Raw genomic sequence first — 15424 nt, 5'->3', positions numbered from 1 at the left:
GGCCCACATTTGCCCGATATCGGCCACAAGTAGGTGGGGATATTGGGAGAAGATCCGCTCGCTTGGCAACCTCGCCAAACGAGCGGATCTTATCTTTACGTGTATGGCCACCTTATGTGCCTGCTCTCCAAAGACCAGTAATGTTCCCTGTCTGGCTTCTTAGTTTGGGACCAAGCCCCTTACCCTAGCAGTGGGAATGAGCAGCCCAATTAAAGTCAGAGTTCTGTACCTTGAGCTGATTGGGAGGTTCCCAGTGGGGACCTATCCAATAAACCAAGTCACTTGAGGTTTTTGTGGATACAATCCCTTTCTTGCCTGCAATGGGGCTATTACACCTAGGAGAGTTTACACCAAGCATTACTAAAGTTCATTGAGCACTATATAATGGCTTCTGTTCATTTCTTTTTATCCTTCACTGCTGCCATGGTATAATTATAGAAAAGTCTCTCTGAGAACAAGTGTTGTCTGTTTTGCAAAACCCTATTCAGGTGCCCAGTGTACTTGGGGGGGGGGGGGGGGAGCAGCAGTGTTAGAAAAGGATTCAGAACACAGGTGGCTTTTTTGCATGTGTTATTCCTTGCATTTGTCCTAATCCAATTTTTTCTCTGTATCCATAGCTTCCTTGCAGCTGAAACTGGCCAATTGTTCTTCCATTACGGAGACAATTCTAAATGATGAGGACAGGAGACGAATAGAAGAGATTAAGAGAGAGTTAATAGAGGGGGCAAAGGAGTCACAGCTGGGACAGGTAAGTGTTACAGGAGGAACACAGCCATCTTCCTCAGGTCTCAGGCAGCTTTACACATACCAAATTACCTGAATAACTGCTAACACTGACAACCTTTTTTCTCCTAGGTCAGTAGCCCTTTCATTCATTCTGTAGCCAAAACATTTACAGTTTTAGTTCTATTTACATTTACTAGACTGCAGCAAACGTTTTAGGCGCTCCATGTACGTGAAATGGCCACATCTCTTTTTTTTCCCCCTATTTTCTCCCAATGTGAGTGAATACTGTTTATACCTGCAGAATCCATGCCGTGCCAATGCTGACAGGATGTCTGACCACTGGAGGAAGTCGGAACCTTTTCGTTTACACATGACTCCGTCACCTGACCTCGGTCAGTCCAGTCCTAGAATGCACCCTAAGTTGCTCGAGAGAGCTCCGGAACAGTTGGCACCTCTCACAACTGCAGAAACATTCAACAAAGAGAATGCTCACACCTAAGTGAAAGAGGAGTCTCGCCTGTTGGAAGAGGCCTTTGTGCCCCAGACATTGAAGTTGACAGATTTGGATTTCAGAGAAGCTTCCGGCACAAAGAGGGAACTGAGCCAACAGGGGGCTCCTGCTTATCCACCACTGAGTGGAGAATCCTCCAAGCCAGTTACATCCATTACCTTTTCATCACGCAAACGCAGCTCTCCTCTTTCCCTTTCCTCCAGTTCCGAAAGGACGTGTCGTGCAGAAACTTCTCCCGCTGTGCGGCCACGCAGCCATGATGGGTCTGATCCCAACAAACTGATCCTCAGTGCACCAGCTAAGTCTCTTTCTGTATCAGACACACCTGTAGTGGCTCCTCAGGATACTCCGGCCTCCCATCTGGCTACTGAATACCGACATTGGCAACACAGTCCCACTCCTGATTCATCCGAATGCAGCCTTCATGCTCACAACAGTTTTGCACTATGTAACCTGACTTGCACTGATAATGAGGGCAGCATTACCTCTGTGGCACCACAAATCACTCCTTATAGCCACCCTGACTTCCATGAAGATGTTCCTCTAACCGTTGGCTTAGATCAGAGCTTCCATTCAGAACACAGTTCATATCGCACAGAGCCCTGTATGCCAGCCAGCCACCCTGCTGCTGCTGCTGCTTCTCCAGCTAGAAAAGCCATATCGTGTGTTCATGTTCAAATCTCCCCCAAACAGGAGGACTCCAAGAAACTCGACTTTGACCCAAAGCTCCTGAGTGGCTCTGCATGTGTTAATAATGTGGCCAAGCTGCAGGAACCTGATCTGTCCCCATCACGTGCTGCAAACTTGCCAGGGAAGGAGGGGGCATTAATAAAACAAGATCTTGCTGATGAAAAACTGACATTATCTTCCCTCCATTTGCACACAAATCCAAGTGACAGTGGCATTCGCCCACCTGTGAGTTCCCTATCTACGCCAGAGAGTGCAGCATCTGTGGTGCTCGGCCGCATTCCCTTACATGATGCAACGACACAGATAACCATGGAGAGCACAGCCAAAACAACCTTCTCTGCTGAGATATTTATTGACAGTAGAGAAAAGGATATAATATCCAGGTCTCCAGATGTAACAGCCAACACCACTCCAGAGAGGCAGCCTTTATACCATGCCCGACTCTCCCCAGCCACTGGTAAGTCTTATTGTGCAGTTACATTGTAAATTTATTGCACGTCCCGACTGACAGAAACCATTCTTTTCCTGAGGTATAGATTAGTATTTGCACATTTCTTCTCTGCATATTACTTATTTATACCGTCCTATCCCATCATATTTTTATTGTAATATATTTATAAATATGACTTACCATATGAAGTTGACGAGAATTTTTGAAAGATTGTGCCTCATTCTTTTTGTTGTAGATCAACCTTTGCTCGTGCCATACAGACCTCATGGGAGCCCTGAGTTGTTCTATGTTCCCTACACTGATGGGTTATCCAGGATCTCTCCTGTCAGCACCATAGAGAGCTCCCACACAGGTTAGTCTGGATAAAACTTCCGCCTACTGTTTTGTAGCTAATGATAGAATATAAAATGAATGTTTAATAGTTTTCCCTATGAGTAAACATAGTGGGCTGCCCATACAGTCTGTATTCCTGCAACAGTCTCCACTTCGTCTTTATCATAAGGCTCCAATGATGCAGTTTCACCCAAATTTCCAGTGGAAGTGCTGGGCTCTGGCATGGATAGCCTATCCGATTCGGCACTGGTCCGGCATAAAGAAGGCATATACAGCAAAGGCTCCAGCCCCAAGCTGGCCTGGGAAGCAAGCACAGCACCACATAAAGGAAATGCCTCAGGTGAGCAGAACCTTCTTACACAGGTTGTACTGTTTCTGGGCTCCAATGGCTCTGGGTTCTCTTAGATATTTGCAAAGTCTGTAGCATTTAATACCACCTCTCTTTACTGGCTCTTCTCTTATCAAAGGTTTTGTGCCTTGTGTAAGGTACATAATGTGCCTCAGTATTGGTACTTGATTTCTATTTCCTCTGAAAAAGTCTTACCTAAACTCTGTGCCTGGGTAACTACACATAAGAGATCCAATGATGTTCCTCAGAACGTAGATTCCTAGATTTTATCCCATGCAAAGCTGAACTGTGCATCTTGTATTAATTGTGTATGGTTCATAACCAGGCCGAGACTGGCAATCTGTGGGTTTTGGCAAATGCCAGAGGGGCTGCTGTAAGATGCCATAGACACTCACTATTTATTGGGCCTATTTTGACTCCAAGTCTGAACCTGTTACTAACAGTGTCTTGTATTTTATAGAGACTTTACCAACAAGGTCGGCTGTACGACATACGCTGGAGAAAGAGCCAGAGCATCAGATGGGTTCCGATACTAAAGCTCCCCGTACTGCTCTTACACAAGGAAACTTTCAATATGAACGCGATTCCAGATTAGATAATCAGAGGGAAAGGCCTTCCCTTCTCTCCAGCCACACTGAGGATAATGAATTCTTCCCCTTAACGCCAGAAATAGATTTCAACAGGGACCAGCGACGTGATGGCAGCCCCAGCCTGAGGTGGAACAGTCCAGCTGAAGGTTCTTTGCTAAGAAATGCTAAAACTATTTCTTTTCCTTTTTCAAAAAGTTCTCCCAGCCTTAAAGTCACTGGGAGTAGCCCACTGCCTGGAAAGGTCTCTCCAACTTCACTTGGTGGCAGGTCTGTCACCAATGGAAGAAACGGTGAGAATTCCTATACCAATGGCCGCTACATGTCTGTGACTCGGGAGTCTGATGGCCATAAGCGGTTGCACAAGTCCCAGGCCACTCTGGATCAGAGCTCTGTCTCCCAACAGCGCTGGCACAATAGTGTTTTTCTATCAGCTGGTCAACACTACAGCGTGGGTTAGACCGAGCGCTGGCAATTTCTTTCTGTGTTTTGTGTACAAATTGTAGCCAAATTTTGCTTCTCGCTGCTATGTAGCCTTTAAACCAATGAATCACTTTCATGTGTGTGCTAATGAGCTGGGGCTTAAAAGCTCCCTGCTTTCCCACTAGAGCCTTTCTGAGCTAAAGGTAGGTGCAATAGGTCTTAATACTCAGTCACATTGTTTTCTGGGGAACTTTATTTTATTTGCATCACAGACTCAAAGTCATTAGACAGTGTAGGACTCACGTATAATGAGGGGCCTTGACGTGGCACGTGAGCTTACATATTTTGGCCAAAGTGTGGTACTAACACCTCATTTTTTGTAAAAATTATTTTTAAAGGCAAACTAAGTGCTGGCAAACTTTCTTTCTCTTTGTGTATAAGTAATGGCTTTTTATCGTTTATAGCAACTGGTCAACTCCAGATTGTTGGTTAGACCGAGCGCTGGTACAATAGTGTGTTTCTAGCAGCTGGTCAACACTACAGCGTGGGTTAGACCGAACGCTGGCGATTTCTTTCTGTGTTTTGTCCCAACAGAGTCTGGATGATCTATGGGCTCGTTATACAAATAGGAAAAAGCTTCAGCAGTCGGAATCCAAGAGCAATCATGAGCTTTCACTGGTGGAGAGGCTAGATCGCCTAGCCAGGCTCCTTCACAATTCCTCTTCCCACTCTCCACACTCGGCAAAGGACGAACCACTTGCTGACCTAGAGCAAAGCAAGAACCATGTGAAAGAGAGAAGCTGGGAGGGCAGTGGCCATAAAGGAGAAAGATGGTATGACAAGAAGCTCTCAGGAACAGGCCTTCATGTAGGGGGCAGATATTCGCTAGATGAGATAGACATTACTAGTCATGCTGATGAGAGCTCTGTAGGCTCAGACTTGTACCCACTGCTCCAAAGCGCCAAATCCGACAGCGCCCCCTCTGAAACAGGAACGGCTACACAAACAGGCAGCGAGGTGACTACACAGACATCAGAATCCAGCTCCACTCTAAAGACGGTATCCAGCTCTGTTTCTACCATAGACACCATACGCCTTATTAACGCCTTCGGTCCTGAAAGGGTCTGTCCATCGTCCCGGCTCTCCCGCTTGTACAGCGCCATCGACCTTCAGAAGAGACGCTCGGAAGAAAGCACAGGCAAGCCCAGCAGGAACCCTGCCGCCAGAATAGACACGGGGGGACTTCACAGAAGCTTAAATAAGGTAAAGACTCCATTTTATTCCTGTTAGTTCTGACTCTTGATACTGGGATTTATAGTTGCATTATTCCGTAAGAACTGTCCAAGTATGTGTGCTGTAGTTTACATTATGTATATTATGTTACGTAGCCTTTTTATCTCCTCACATAGCCTGGTTATGCTGAAATGGACCCTTGCTGTCATGCCACTAAATGGGGATTACTCATTATGTTTCTTATTTTTTTTTTATCTTTAATGAAGACCCCAGAATCCATATCTTCTGCCTCCACGTCTGACAGCTCTTGGCAACCAAGACCAGCCCTCAAAAGCAAAAGGAGCAACAAGTACTTAAACAAAGGTGTTCAGGCAGGTGGGTTCCCTTCCCCACGCCACTCAGTTTCCCATTCACTTCCTTTCTCCCACTGAAATGCCACTCTCCTGACTCTGACTGCAGCCATGTTTTTCCTGCCAGCCATAGTTTGCAGATCAGATAATGTGTACCGTAATATTTTATAGAATGTCCAATTCCTAGCAACTTTGCAGTTGATCCTGATTAAATAATTTAGTTATAGTTTGAAAATTATTTCCCTTCCTCTTCTAAATTTTTCCAGCTTTCCAAAGGGGGGGGGGGGGCAATAACTACGGAAGCTAAAAAACTATTGCTCTATGACCTTATTATTTTTACTTATTTTTTATCTTTCTATTTTGACCCCCTCCTATTCATATTCCAGTCTCTCATTTAAACGACTGCCTGGTTGCTAAGGTAAACAAGACCTTAGCAACCAGATAGCCGATGAAATTCCAAACTGGAGAAAAAGTAATACATTTAAAACCAATTGCAAATGGTCTCAGTTCAAGATGAGCACCCTTTAAGCCTATATAACAGAGAATGAAAGAAATTAGATTCTTGTCCCCTGTTTGCACCAATTCTGTAATGATCAGCAGCCATTTTGTTTGTTATTCCTGCAGGAAATCTGGAAATAGTAAATAGTGCTACTAAGAAAAACACAAGGGATGTTGGCACAGTTTTTCCTTCGCCAAGAGGAGACCCCCATAAACCTCTTACCCAGGGGCACGGACAGAAGGGTGAGCGCTTCTGGGACAGCAGTGTCTTTACTCAGCGAGGTGGGAGGAGCAAGCAGGTCGCAGCACAAGGTTAGTTGCTTTTTGGCTCAGGTTTGTAATATGATGATAATGTGGTTTTATCCCCCTCTATCTCCTCCCCATGCATCCTTTCATTGAGGAGATTTATTCCTTGATGGCATAAAAAGTTGCTTAAAAGCGGGCAATTCTTGAACCAGAGAGGGTAAAATATTCTATATTCATACAGTATACATTCATGTTACTCTGCAGGTGGAATTTGGTTTGCTTTGTATGGGTGTATTTATTAATTGAAGCCCAGACTATTAAACAGTGCCCTCTGGTGGCGACATATTATATGACGATTTGATATCCATGTAGATCTTCATATAGTGCTATTTATATGTACAGCCCATTACAAGGTGGTAATGGTACAGACAGGAGGTTTGATGGGAATCCTTGGAGTCATTCTTTACTATGTGTCGGTTACGCAGAAATTGCACGTGGCTGTTACATTTACAATCCCCTTGTAAGATATACTACTGCTGTTATATCAACGCAGTTCTTTGTAATAGAACTATAGGATGCACAGGGATACATTAGTTCCCCATATTTGTTAGGGTAGAGGATTTGTTGGGTCACTCTATGAGGGGGAAGAAGTAGTCCTACATGGTTACTTTTTACACATGCACCTTCCTGCAGGGCTGAGTTGGTTTGTTCCAACTGAGGACTTGAAATCGGACTCAAGAAAGGAGAATAGGTCTGGCATGAAGAAAGGCCCCAGTGTAAGTTGGTACGAGCCTCTGACCAATACAAAGCCTTGGAGGGAACCCCTGCGAGAGAAGAACGTGGAGGAAGTCCGTGACCAGCTGCGAATTTAAATGGTTATACGCTTTTTAGGAGGGACAGAGTGATTAAAAAGGGTGGAGGGGTTTGTCTTTACGTAAAGTCAGATTTAAAGCCATGTAATAAAGACATTACCAATGAAAACGTCGAATCTCTTTGGGTAGAAATTTCAGTAGGGCTGAAGGTCACAAAGAAAATGATCATTGGTGTATGTTATAAACCACCCCGTATAGATGAGGGGGATGAGGCCCAGCTATTGTTGCAAATGGAGGAGGCTTCAAAACTGGGTCAAGTTGTTATTATGGGGGACTTTAATTATCCGGACATTGACTGGAGTAATGGGGTGGCTAAGTCAGAAAAAGCTAGTAGGTTTGTAAATATGCTAAATGACAACTTTTTATTTCAGGCGGTTCAAGAACCCACTAGGAATGACTCTATTTTGGACCTGGTGATATCTAATAATAATGAACTCATCTCTAACATTTGTGTGGGTGAGCATTTGGGGAACAGTGATCACAACATGGTCTCCTTTGAGATAATGCTGCAGAGACAGCGCTATAAGGGAGTAACTAAAACGCTCAATTTTAGACGTGCAGACTTTGCCAGTATAAGGGCATCTCTGCAATGTGTCAACTGGGAAAGGCTTTTCATGGGGTTAGACACAGAAGGAAAATGGAACATCTTTAAAACATTGCTTTGCAGGTATACACAACAGTATATCCCCCTTGTAAGCAAGGAGAGGCATTGCAAAGCAAAACCTTTATGGCTGAATAAAAGTGGAGGAAATTCAAAAGAGACTTGAACACGTAAAGGTAAACAAAGGTCCAGGGCCGGATGGGATTCATCCCAGGGTATTAAATGAGCTGAGCGCTGTGATTGCCAAACCTCTTCACTTAATTTTTCAGGATTCATTGAGGTCTGGCATGGTGCCGAGAGACTGGCGGATTGCTAATGTGGTGCCATTATTTAAAAAGGGATCCCGTTCTCAGCCTGAAAACTATAGGCCTGTTAGTCTGACATCAGTAGTAGGAAAGCTTCTGGAAGGGGTAATAAGGATAGGGTACTTGAATACATTGCAGTTCACAATACTATTAGTTTGTGCCAGCATGGTTTTATGCGTAACAGATCTTGCCAGACTAATTTAGTCGCCTTTTATGAGGAGGTGAGTAGGAACCTTGATGCTGGAATGGCAGTTGATGGGATCTACTTGGACTTTGCTAAAGCGTTTGATACAGTACCTCACAGAAGGTTAATGATCAAATTGAGGAATATTGGCCTAGAACATAATATTTGTAATTGGATAGAGAACTGGCTGAAGGATAGAGTACAAAGAGTGGGGTAAATGGAACATTTTCTAATTGGAGCAGTGTGGTTAGTGGGTACCGCAGGGGTCAGTCCTTGGGCCTTTGCTTTTTAACTTGTTTATTAATGACCTGGAGGTGGGCATAGACAGTACTGTTTCTATTTTTGCTGATGACACAAAATTGTGCAAAACTATAAGTTCCATGCAGGATGTGCCGCTTTGCAGAGCGATTTGACAAAATTAGATAACTGGGCAGCAAACTGGGAAATGAGGTTCAATGTTGATAAGTGCAAAGTTATGCACTTTGGTAGAAATAATATAAACGCAAACTATCTACTGAATGGTAGTGTGTTGGGGGGGTCCTTAATGGAGAAGGATCTAGGGGTTTTTGTAGATAACAAGTTGTCTAATGCCAGGCAGTGTCATTCTGTGGCTACTAAAGCAAATAAAGTGCTGTCTTGTATAAAAAAGGGCATTGACTCAAGGGATGAAACATAATTTTGCCCCTTTATAGGTCCCTGGTAAGGCCTCACCTTGAGTATGGGGGGCAGTTTTGGGCTCCAGTCCTTAAGAAGGATATTAATGAGCTGGAGAGAGTGCAGAGACGTGCAACTAAACTGGTTAAGGGGATGGAAGGGTTAAACTATAAGGTTAGACTGTCGAGGTTGAGGTTGTTTTCTCTGGAAAAGAGGCGCTTGCGAGGGGACATGATTACTCTGTACAAGTACATTAGAGGGGATTATAGGCAGTTGGGGGATCTTCTTTTTTCCCATAAAAACAATCAACGCACCAGAGGTCACCCCTTTAGATTAGAGGAACGGAGCTTCCATTTGAAGCAGCGTAGGGGGTTCCTCACGGTGAGGGCAGTGAGGTTGGGGAATTGTGATACTAATATCTACAGTTAGTATTACTGGTTGTATTTATAGTTTATGTATGTGAGTGTATAGATTGGTAGGTGTGGGTTAGGTGTGCTGGTTTACTTGGATGGGTTGAACTTGATGGACACTGGTCTTTTTTCAACCCTATGTAACTATGTAACCAGCTAAATAGATCCCACTTGGATCCCCCTGAGAACAAGGCACTGAAGCCAATTGTCAAAGTTACTCTGCAGGTAAGCACTTGCCCAAGGAGCTAACAAGTCTCTCCTCTATCACTCAGCAAGGGGTTAACTCTGCAATCGAACCTTTTTATCGAAAGTGCCCAGTCATAGGCCTTAAAGTGAGAACACGTGGCAAGACTTATTGGCCACTTATTGAGATTCAGAGTTTAACTGCAGCATAATGGTCTCTCCTGCTACTGTGGCAATAGCACCAGAATAGATAGAACATTAAGTTGAAGAGTATTTGTGGCTTCCCAGTTCCTAGGAGGGACTGCAGAGCAGAGGGAAACCCTGTGTGTTCTGTTCCTGGTTCTGTTTGCCTCTGCTGAGCATTATAGGGTGGTGGGGTTCCTATGGTACTTACTCCTATAGGTTCTGTATATTTCACACACACATATTGCAGATAAACTACAGCACAATGTAAGTGTCACTTGCTAATTGGAAATGTTCGGTCCAGGAATCTCTGAAGACTCACCGACCCGATTTCATATTCCGCTCCGGGGAGAGGGTGAAGCGCTTGCACCTTATAGCCGAGGAGCGCAAACTGCAGACTGTTTTCCAGAGTGAAAGAGAGAAACTATTCAACCAACCGGCAAAAGCAGGCGAGTGGGAGACAGCGCAGCAGCAGCTGCAAGGTGAGATTTAGTGAGAGGTCACTCACGGCCTCCTTATCCTGCCATTAGGTGTCATTTGTACACTGTATATTGTCACTAGAGTGGATCCAATAGCACCCTAGTTACCTGGCCAAACAGAGCAGCCCTGGGGTAGGAAGTACAGCTTATTTTGAATGGGGGGGGAATTTGGATTGACTTGCCCTATCTGACCATGGGCAGAGAACAGTCCGGGAGAGGGATATGCAGAGATTAAGAGCTCTGTACCTGAGTAAGTCCTGAACAGGTAACTTTGGATTCACTTATTTATTCTCCCTACTGTATGTGAAAGATCATCTGGGGGAAGCAGGTACAGAAAATGAGAGTAAATAGGTGTCAGTTTGCTTCTGTATAGCTGCCTGTTTCCCCCATAATTTATCCACTTTCCAGCTGTTAATGAACTACAACGCCCAGCATTCACTGACTTGTAGTTTAACAGTAATTGAATGTTAGACAGCCCAGATACCAAATGTGACTGACTCTTCTTGCCTTACTGCACTGACTGTCTCATAACTGCATGTTTTTTGCAGGAAAGTGATAACTCCACCATTTCTTTTTATTCCCACTGCCCGCAGCTCATATATTTGGGGCACAGCTGCCCGTGCTTTAGCCACCTCGAGACACGTATGTTTCGTGGCCTGTACAGCTCACGTTCTCTCTCTGCCATATTGCTCTTCTCTTGCAGCCAACCCATAGGCCTCTTATATGTTACACTCTTGCTCGTAATGCTCCATGGGAGGTTCTGGGAACAACCCACCAGTGTGCCATAGGGCTGAATAGAAACAGGGCTGCTCAGAGGATTCAGATGTTGGATTTGTGTTTCTGTTTATATAGGGGTTTCCCTTTCTAGAACACTCTGCTTATCTGGGTGTTTGAGTGTGTAACTAAGCAGTGTTACATTATCTTCATATAAGCCATCTCAATCAGCAACAGTTTAAGAATTTTAGGTAATTTAGGTGATATAAGTAGTTTTATGGCTGTGTTTATTGTCTTATTGCACTCTGTGGCTGCTCCATATGAACCAGAGCTTTCTCTTTAGACTACAGGTTAAACCAGAAGAACAGAATGATCCCTAAGAAAGAAATGGTCCAGCACTCCAAAAGGTGAGTTAAGCCCCAGTTATATTTTATCTCCTGCCTCTCAGCTGTCCTGCACCCTCACTTCCTGCCTGCCCTGCCCACCTGCACCCTCACTTCCTGCCTGCCCTGCCCACCTGCACCCTCACTTCCTGCCTGCCCTGCCCACCTGCCCTGCTCACCCCTTCTGCCTGCCCTGCCCGCCTGCACCCTGACTTCCTGCCTGCCCTGCCCACCTGCACCCTCACTTCCTGCCTGCCCTGCCCACCTGCACCCTCACTTCCTGCCTGCCCTGCTCACTCCTTCTGCCTGCCCTGCCCACCTGCACCCTCACTTCCTGCCTGCCCTGCTCACCCCTTCTGCCTGCCCTGCTCACTCCTCCTGCCTGCCCTGCCAAGAAATGAAAAGAAAATAAACCTTCTCCAAAAAGACTTTAGTCTGCCCAGGGTGCTGCATAGTGTTCAGGCCTAGAATCTTATAAGGATTCACTAAACCCAAGGTACTGCTGGCATTGTACTGAGCTCTGAGGCAAGGCTGTAATGGGGTCCGTCTGTACAGCTGCGACTCCTGTAATTCCTCGCCTGCTGAGAGACCCATGTTCCTTGGGCTTGGAGGGGGTAATTCTGGGACTTATTGTTGCTGTTTGTTCCCAGGATTTATGAGCAGCTCCCAGAAGTGAAGAAAAGACGAGAGGCAGAGAAGAGGAGACAGGAGTACGAATCCTATCGGCTGAAGGCTCAGCTCTTTCGGAAGGTTTGTTTTGTGCATCTTATACACCAAGCGCTGCAGTATTTATGTTCCCATATTATCAGTGCTTTGCTAGATATCATACCCTGGCCTGGCACCCAGCCTGCTCACAGGATAGATATCATTCCCTCGCTGGGTACCCGGCCTGGCACCCAGCCTGCTCACAGGATAGATATCATTCCCTCACTGGGTACCCGGCCTGGCACCCAGCCTGCTCACAGGATAGATATCATTCCCTCACTGGGTACCCGGCCTGGCACCCAGCCTGCTCACAGGATAGATATCATTCTCTCACTGGGTACCCGGCCTGGCACCCAGCCTGCTCACAGGATAGATATCATTCCCTCGCTGGGTACCCGGCCTGGCACCCAGCCTGCTCACAGGATAGATATCATTCCCTCACTGGGTACCCGGCCTGGCACCCAGCCTGCTCACAGGATAGATATCATTCTCTCACTGGGTACCCGGCCTGGCACCCAGCCTGCTCACAGGATAGATATCATTCCCTCACTGGGTACCCGGCCTGGCACCCAGCCTGCTCACAGGATAGATATCATTCCCTCACTGGGTACCCGGCCTGGCACCCAGCCTGCTCACAGGATAGATATCATTCCCTCGTTTGGTACCCGGCCTGGCACCCAGCCTGCTCACAGGATAGATATCATTCCCTCGCTGGGTACCCGGCCTGGCACCCAGCCTGCTCACAGGATAGATATCATTCCCTCACTGGATACCCGGCCTGGCACCCAGCCTGCTCACAGGATAGATATCATTCCCTCACTGGGTACCCGGCCTTGCACCCAGCCATCTCACAGGATAGATATCATTCCCTCACTGGGTACCCGGCCTGGAACCCAGCCTGCTCACAGGATAGATATCATTCCCTCACTGGGTACCCGGCCGGGCACCCAGCCATCTCACAGGATAGATATCATTCCCTCACTGGGTACCCGGCCTGGCACCCAGCCTGCTGACGGGATTGATATCATTCCCTCTTTGGGTACCCGGCCTCGCACCCAGCCATCTCACAGGATAGATATCATTCCCTCACTGGGTACCCGGCCTGGCACCCAGCCTGCTCACAGGATAGATATCATTCCCTCACTGGATACCCGGCCTGGCACCCAGCCTGCTCACAGGATAGATATCATTCCCTCACTGGGTACCCGGCCTTGCACCCAGCCATCTCACAGGATAGATATCATTCCCTCACTGGGTACCCGGCCTGGCACCCAGCCTGCTCACAGGATAGATATCATTCCCTCGCTGGGTACCCGGCCTGGCACCCAGCCTGCTCACAGGATAGATATCATTCCCTCACTGGATACCCGGCCTGGCACCCAGCCTGCTCACAGGATAGATATCATTCCCTCGCTGGGTACCCGGCCTGGCACCCAGCCTGCTCACAGGATAGATATCATTCCCTCACTGGGTACCCGGCCTTGCACCCAGCCATCTCACAGGATAGATATCATTCCCTCACTGGGTACCCGGCCTGGCACCCAGCCTGCTGACGGGATTGATATCATTCCCTCTTTGGGTACCCGGCCTCGCACCCAGCCATCTCACAGGATAGATATCATTCCCTCACTGGGTACCCGGCCTGGCACCCAGCCTGCTCACAGGATTGATATCATTCCCTCGTTTGGTACCCGGCCTGGCACCCAGCCTGGCACCCAGCCTGCTCACAGGATAGATATCATTCCCTCACTGGGTACCCGGCCTTGCACCCAGCCTGCTCACAGGATAGATATCGTTCCCTCACTGGGTACCCGGCCTGGCACCCAGCCTGCTCACAGGATAGATATCATTCCCTCACTGGGTACCCGGCCTTGCACCCAGCCTGCTCACAGGATAGATATCATTCCCTCACTTGGTACCCGGCCTTGCACCCAGCCTGCTCACAGGATAGATATCATTCCCTCACTTGGTACCCGGCCTTGCACCCAGCCTGCTCACAGGATAGATATCATTCCTTCAGTGGGTACCCGGCCTGGCACCCAGCCTGCTCACAGGATAAATATCATTCCCTCACTGGGTACCCGGCCTGCTCACAGGATAGATATTATTCTCTCACTGGGTACCCGGCCTTGCACCCAGCCTGCTCACAGGATAGATATCATTCCCTCGCTGGGTTCCCTGGCCTGGCACCCAGCCTGCTCACAGGATAGATATCATTCCCTCACTGGGTACCCGGCCTGGCACCCAGCCTGCTCACAGGATAGATATCATTCCCTCGCTGGGTACCCGGCCTGGCACCCAGCCTGCTCACAGGATAGATATCATTCCCTCACTGGGTACCCGGCCTGGCACCCAGCCTGCTCACAGGATAGATATCATTCCCTCACTGGGTACCCGGCCTGGCACCCAGCCTGCTCACAGGATAGATATCATTCCCTCACTGGGTACCCGGCCTGGCACCCAGCCTGCTCACAGGATAGATATCATTCCCTCACTGGGTACCCGGCCTGGCACCCAGCCTGCTCACAGGATAGATATCATTCCCTCACTGGGTCCCCTCTATAACAATAAAGCACCGATGGGTTGGCGTAAAGCAGTTTGATTCTTGGCACCTCATCCCTTTCTTATATTCACTTTACAGAAAGTCACAAACCATGGAAGCGCCTATTTTTCTTGTTTTATGGAATATATTTTCCATCCAGTTTATTATTGTGTTGTACTCACTGTGTGTTTGTGTGTAAATACATGTGATGAGCTACCTGCAGCGACAGAATTAGGCTGATATAATAATAATAATAATAATAATGTCATTTGCTGAATAAACTAATGGTTTCTATTATTTCTATTATTAGTCCTTTCTGTCTTACAGTTAAACTAACAACTATGGCAGTTTATAGGGGGCGGGAGATCTAAAGGAAGGGTCCTCCTGTTTTGCCTCCAATAAGGGGTAATTATATCTTAGTTGGGATCAAGTACAGGTACTGTTTTATTATTACAGAGAAAAGGGAATCATTTAACCATGAAATAAACCCAATAGGACTGTTCTGCCCCCAATAAGGGGTAATTATATCTTAGTTGGGATCAAGTACAGGTACTGTTTTATTATTATAGAGAAAAGGGAATCATTTAACCATTAAATAAACCCAATAGGGCTGTTCTGCCCCAATAAGGGGTAATTATATCTTAGTTGGGATCAAGTACAGGTACTGTTTTATTATTACAGAGAAAAGGGAATCATTTAACCATTAAATAAACCCAATAGGGCTGTTCTGCCCCCAATAAGGGGTAATTATATCTTAGTTGGGATCAAGTACAGGTACTGTTTTATTATTACAGAGAAAAGGGAATCATTTA

At 46.6% G+C, this 15424-nt stretch overlaps 1 protein-coding gene across 1 annotated transcript; it reads left to right on the top strand.

Annotated features, from left to right (window-relative positions):
• Positions 1-1843: 1843 nt before the first annotated feature.
• On the top strand, positions 1844-14948 carry LOC116411658 (Alstrom syndrome protein 1 homolog). The gene is made up of 9 exons (XM_031904412.1): positions 1844-2384; positions 2614-2730; positions 2881-3051; positions 3521-4098; positions 4665-5333; positions 10094-10271; positions 11326-11389; positions 12016-12115; positions 14940-14948. Exons 1-9 carry the CDS (start codon positions 1844-1846, stop codon positions 14946-14948), a joined length of 2427 nt encoding a protein of 808 aa, XP_031760272.1.
• Positions 14949-15424: the final 476 nt, after the last annotated feature.

The sequence above is a fragment of the Xenopus tropicalis genome, chromosome 1, assembly GCF_000004195.4.
Source record: "Xenopus tropicalis strain Nigerian chromosome 1, UCB_Xtro_10.0, whole genome shotgun sequence".
In the NCBI taxonomy this organism is placed as follows: Eukaryota; Metazoa; Chordata; class Amphibia; order Anura; family Pipidae; genus Xenopus; species Xenopus tropicalis.
This window is presented reverse-complemented; position numbering and strand designations above follow the sequence as displayed.

What these genes read in the sequence shown, in the direction of transcription:
- LOC116411658 (XM_031904412.1), top strand. Translation starts at nt 1,844, where the DNA reads ATGCCAGCCAGCCACCCTGCTGCTGCTGCTGCTTCTCCAGCTAGAAAA. An exon ending in CCGACTCTCCCCAGCCACTG is followed by an intron (nt 2,385 to 2,613) that starts GTAAGTCTTATT and finishes TTTTTGTTGTAG; the next exon opens with ATCAACCTTTGCTCGTGCCA. An exon ending in ATGGTCCAGCACTCCAAAAG is followed by an intron (nt 11,390 to 12,015) that starts GTGAGTTAAGCC and finishes GTTTGTTCCCAG; the next exon opens with GATTTATGAGCAGCTCCCAG.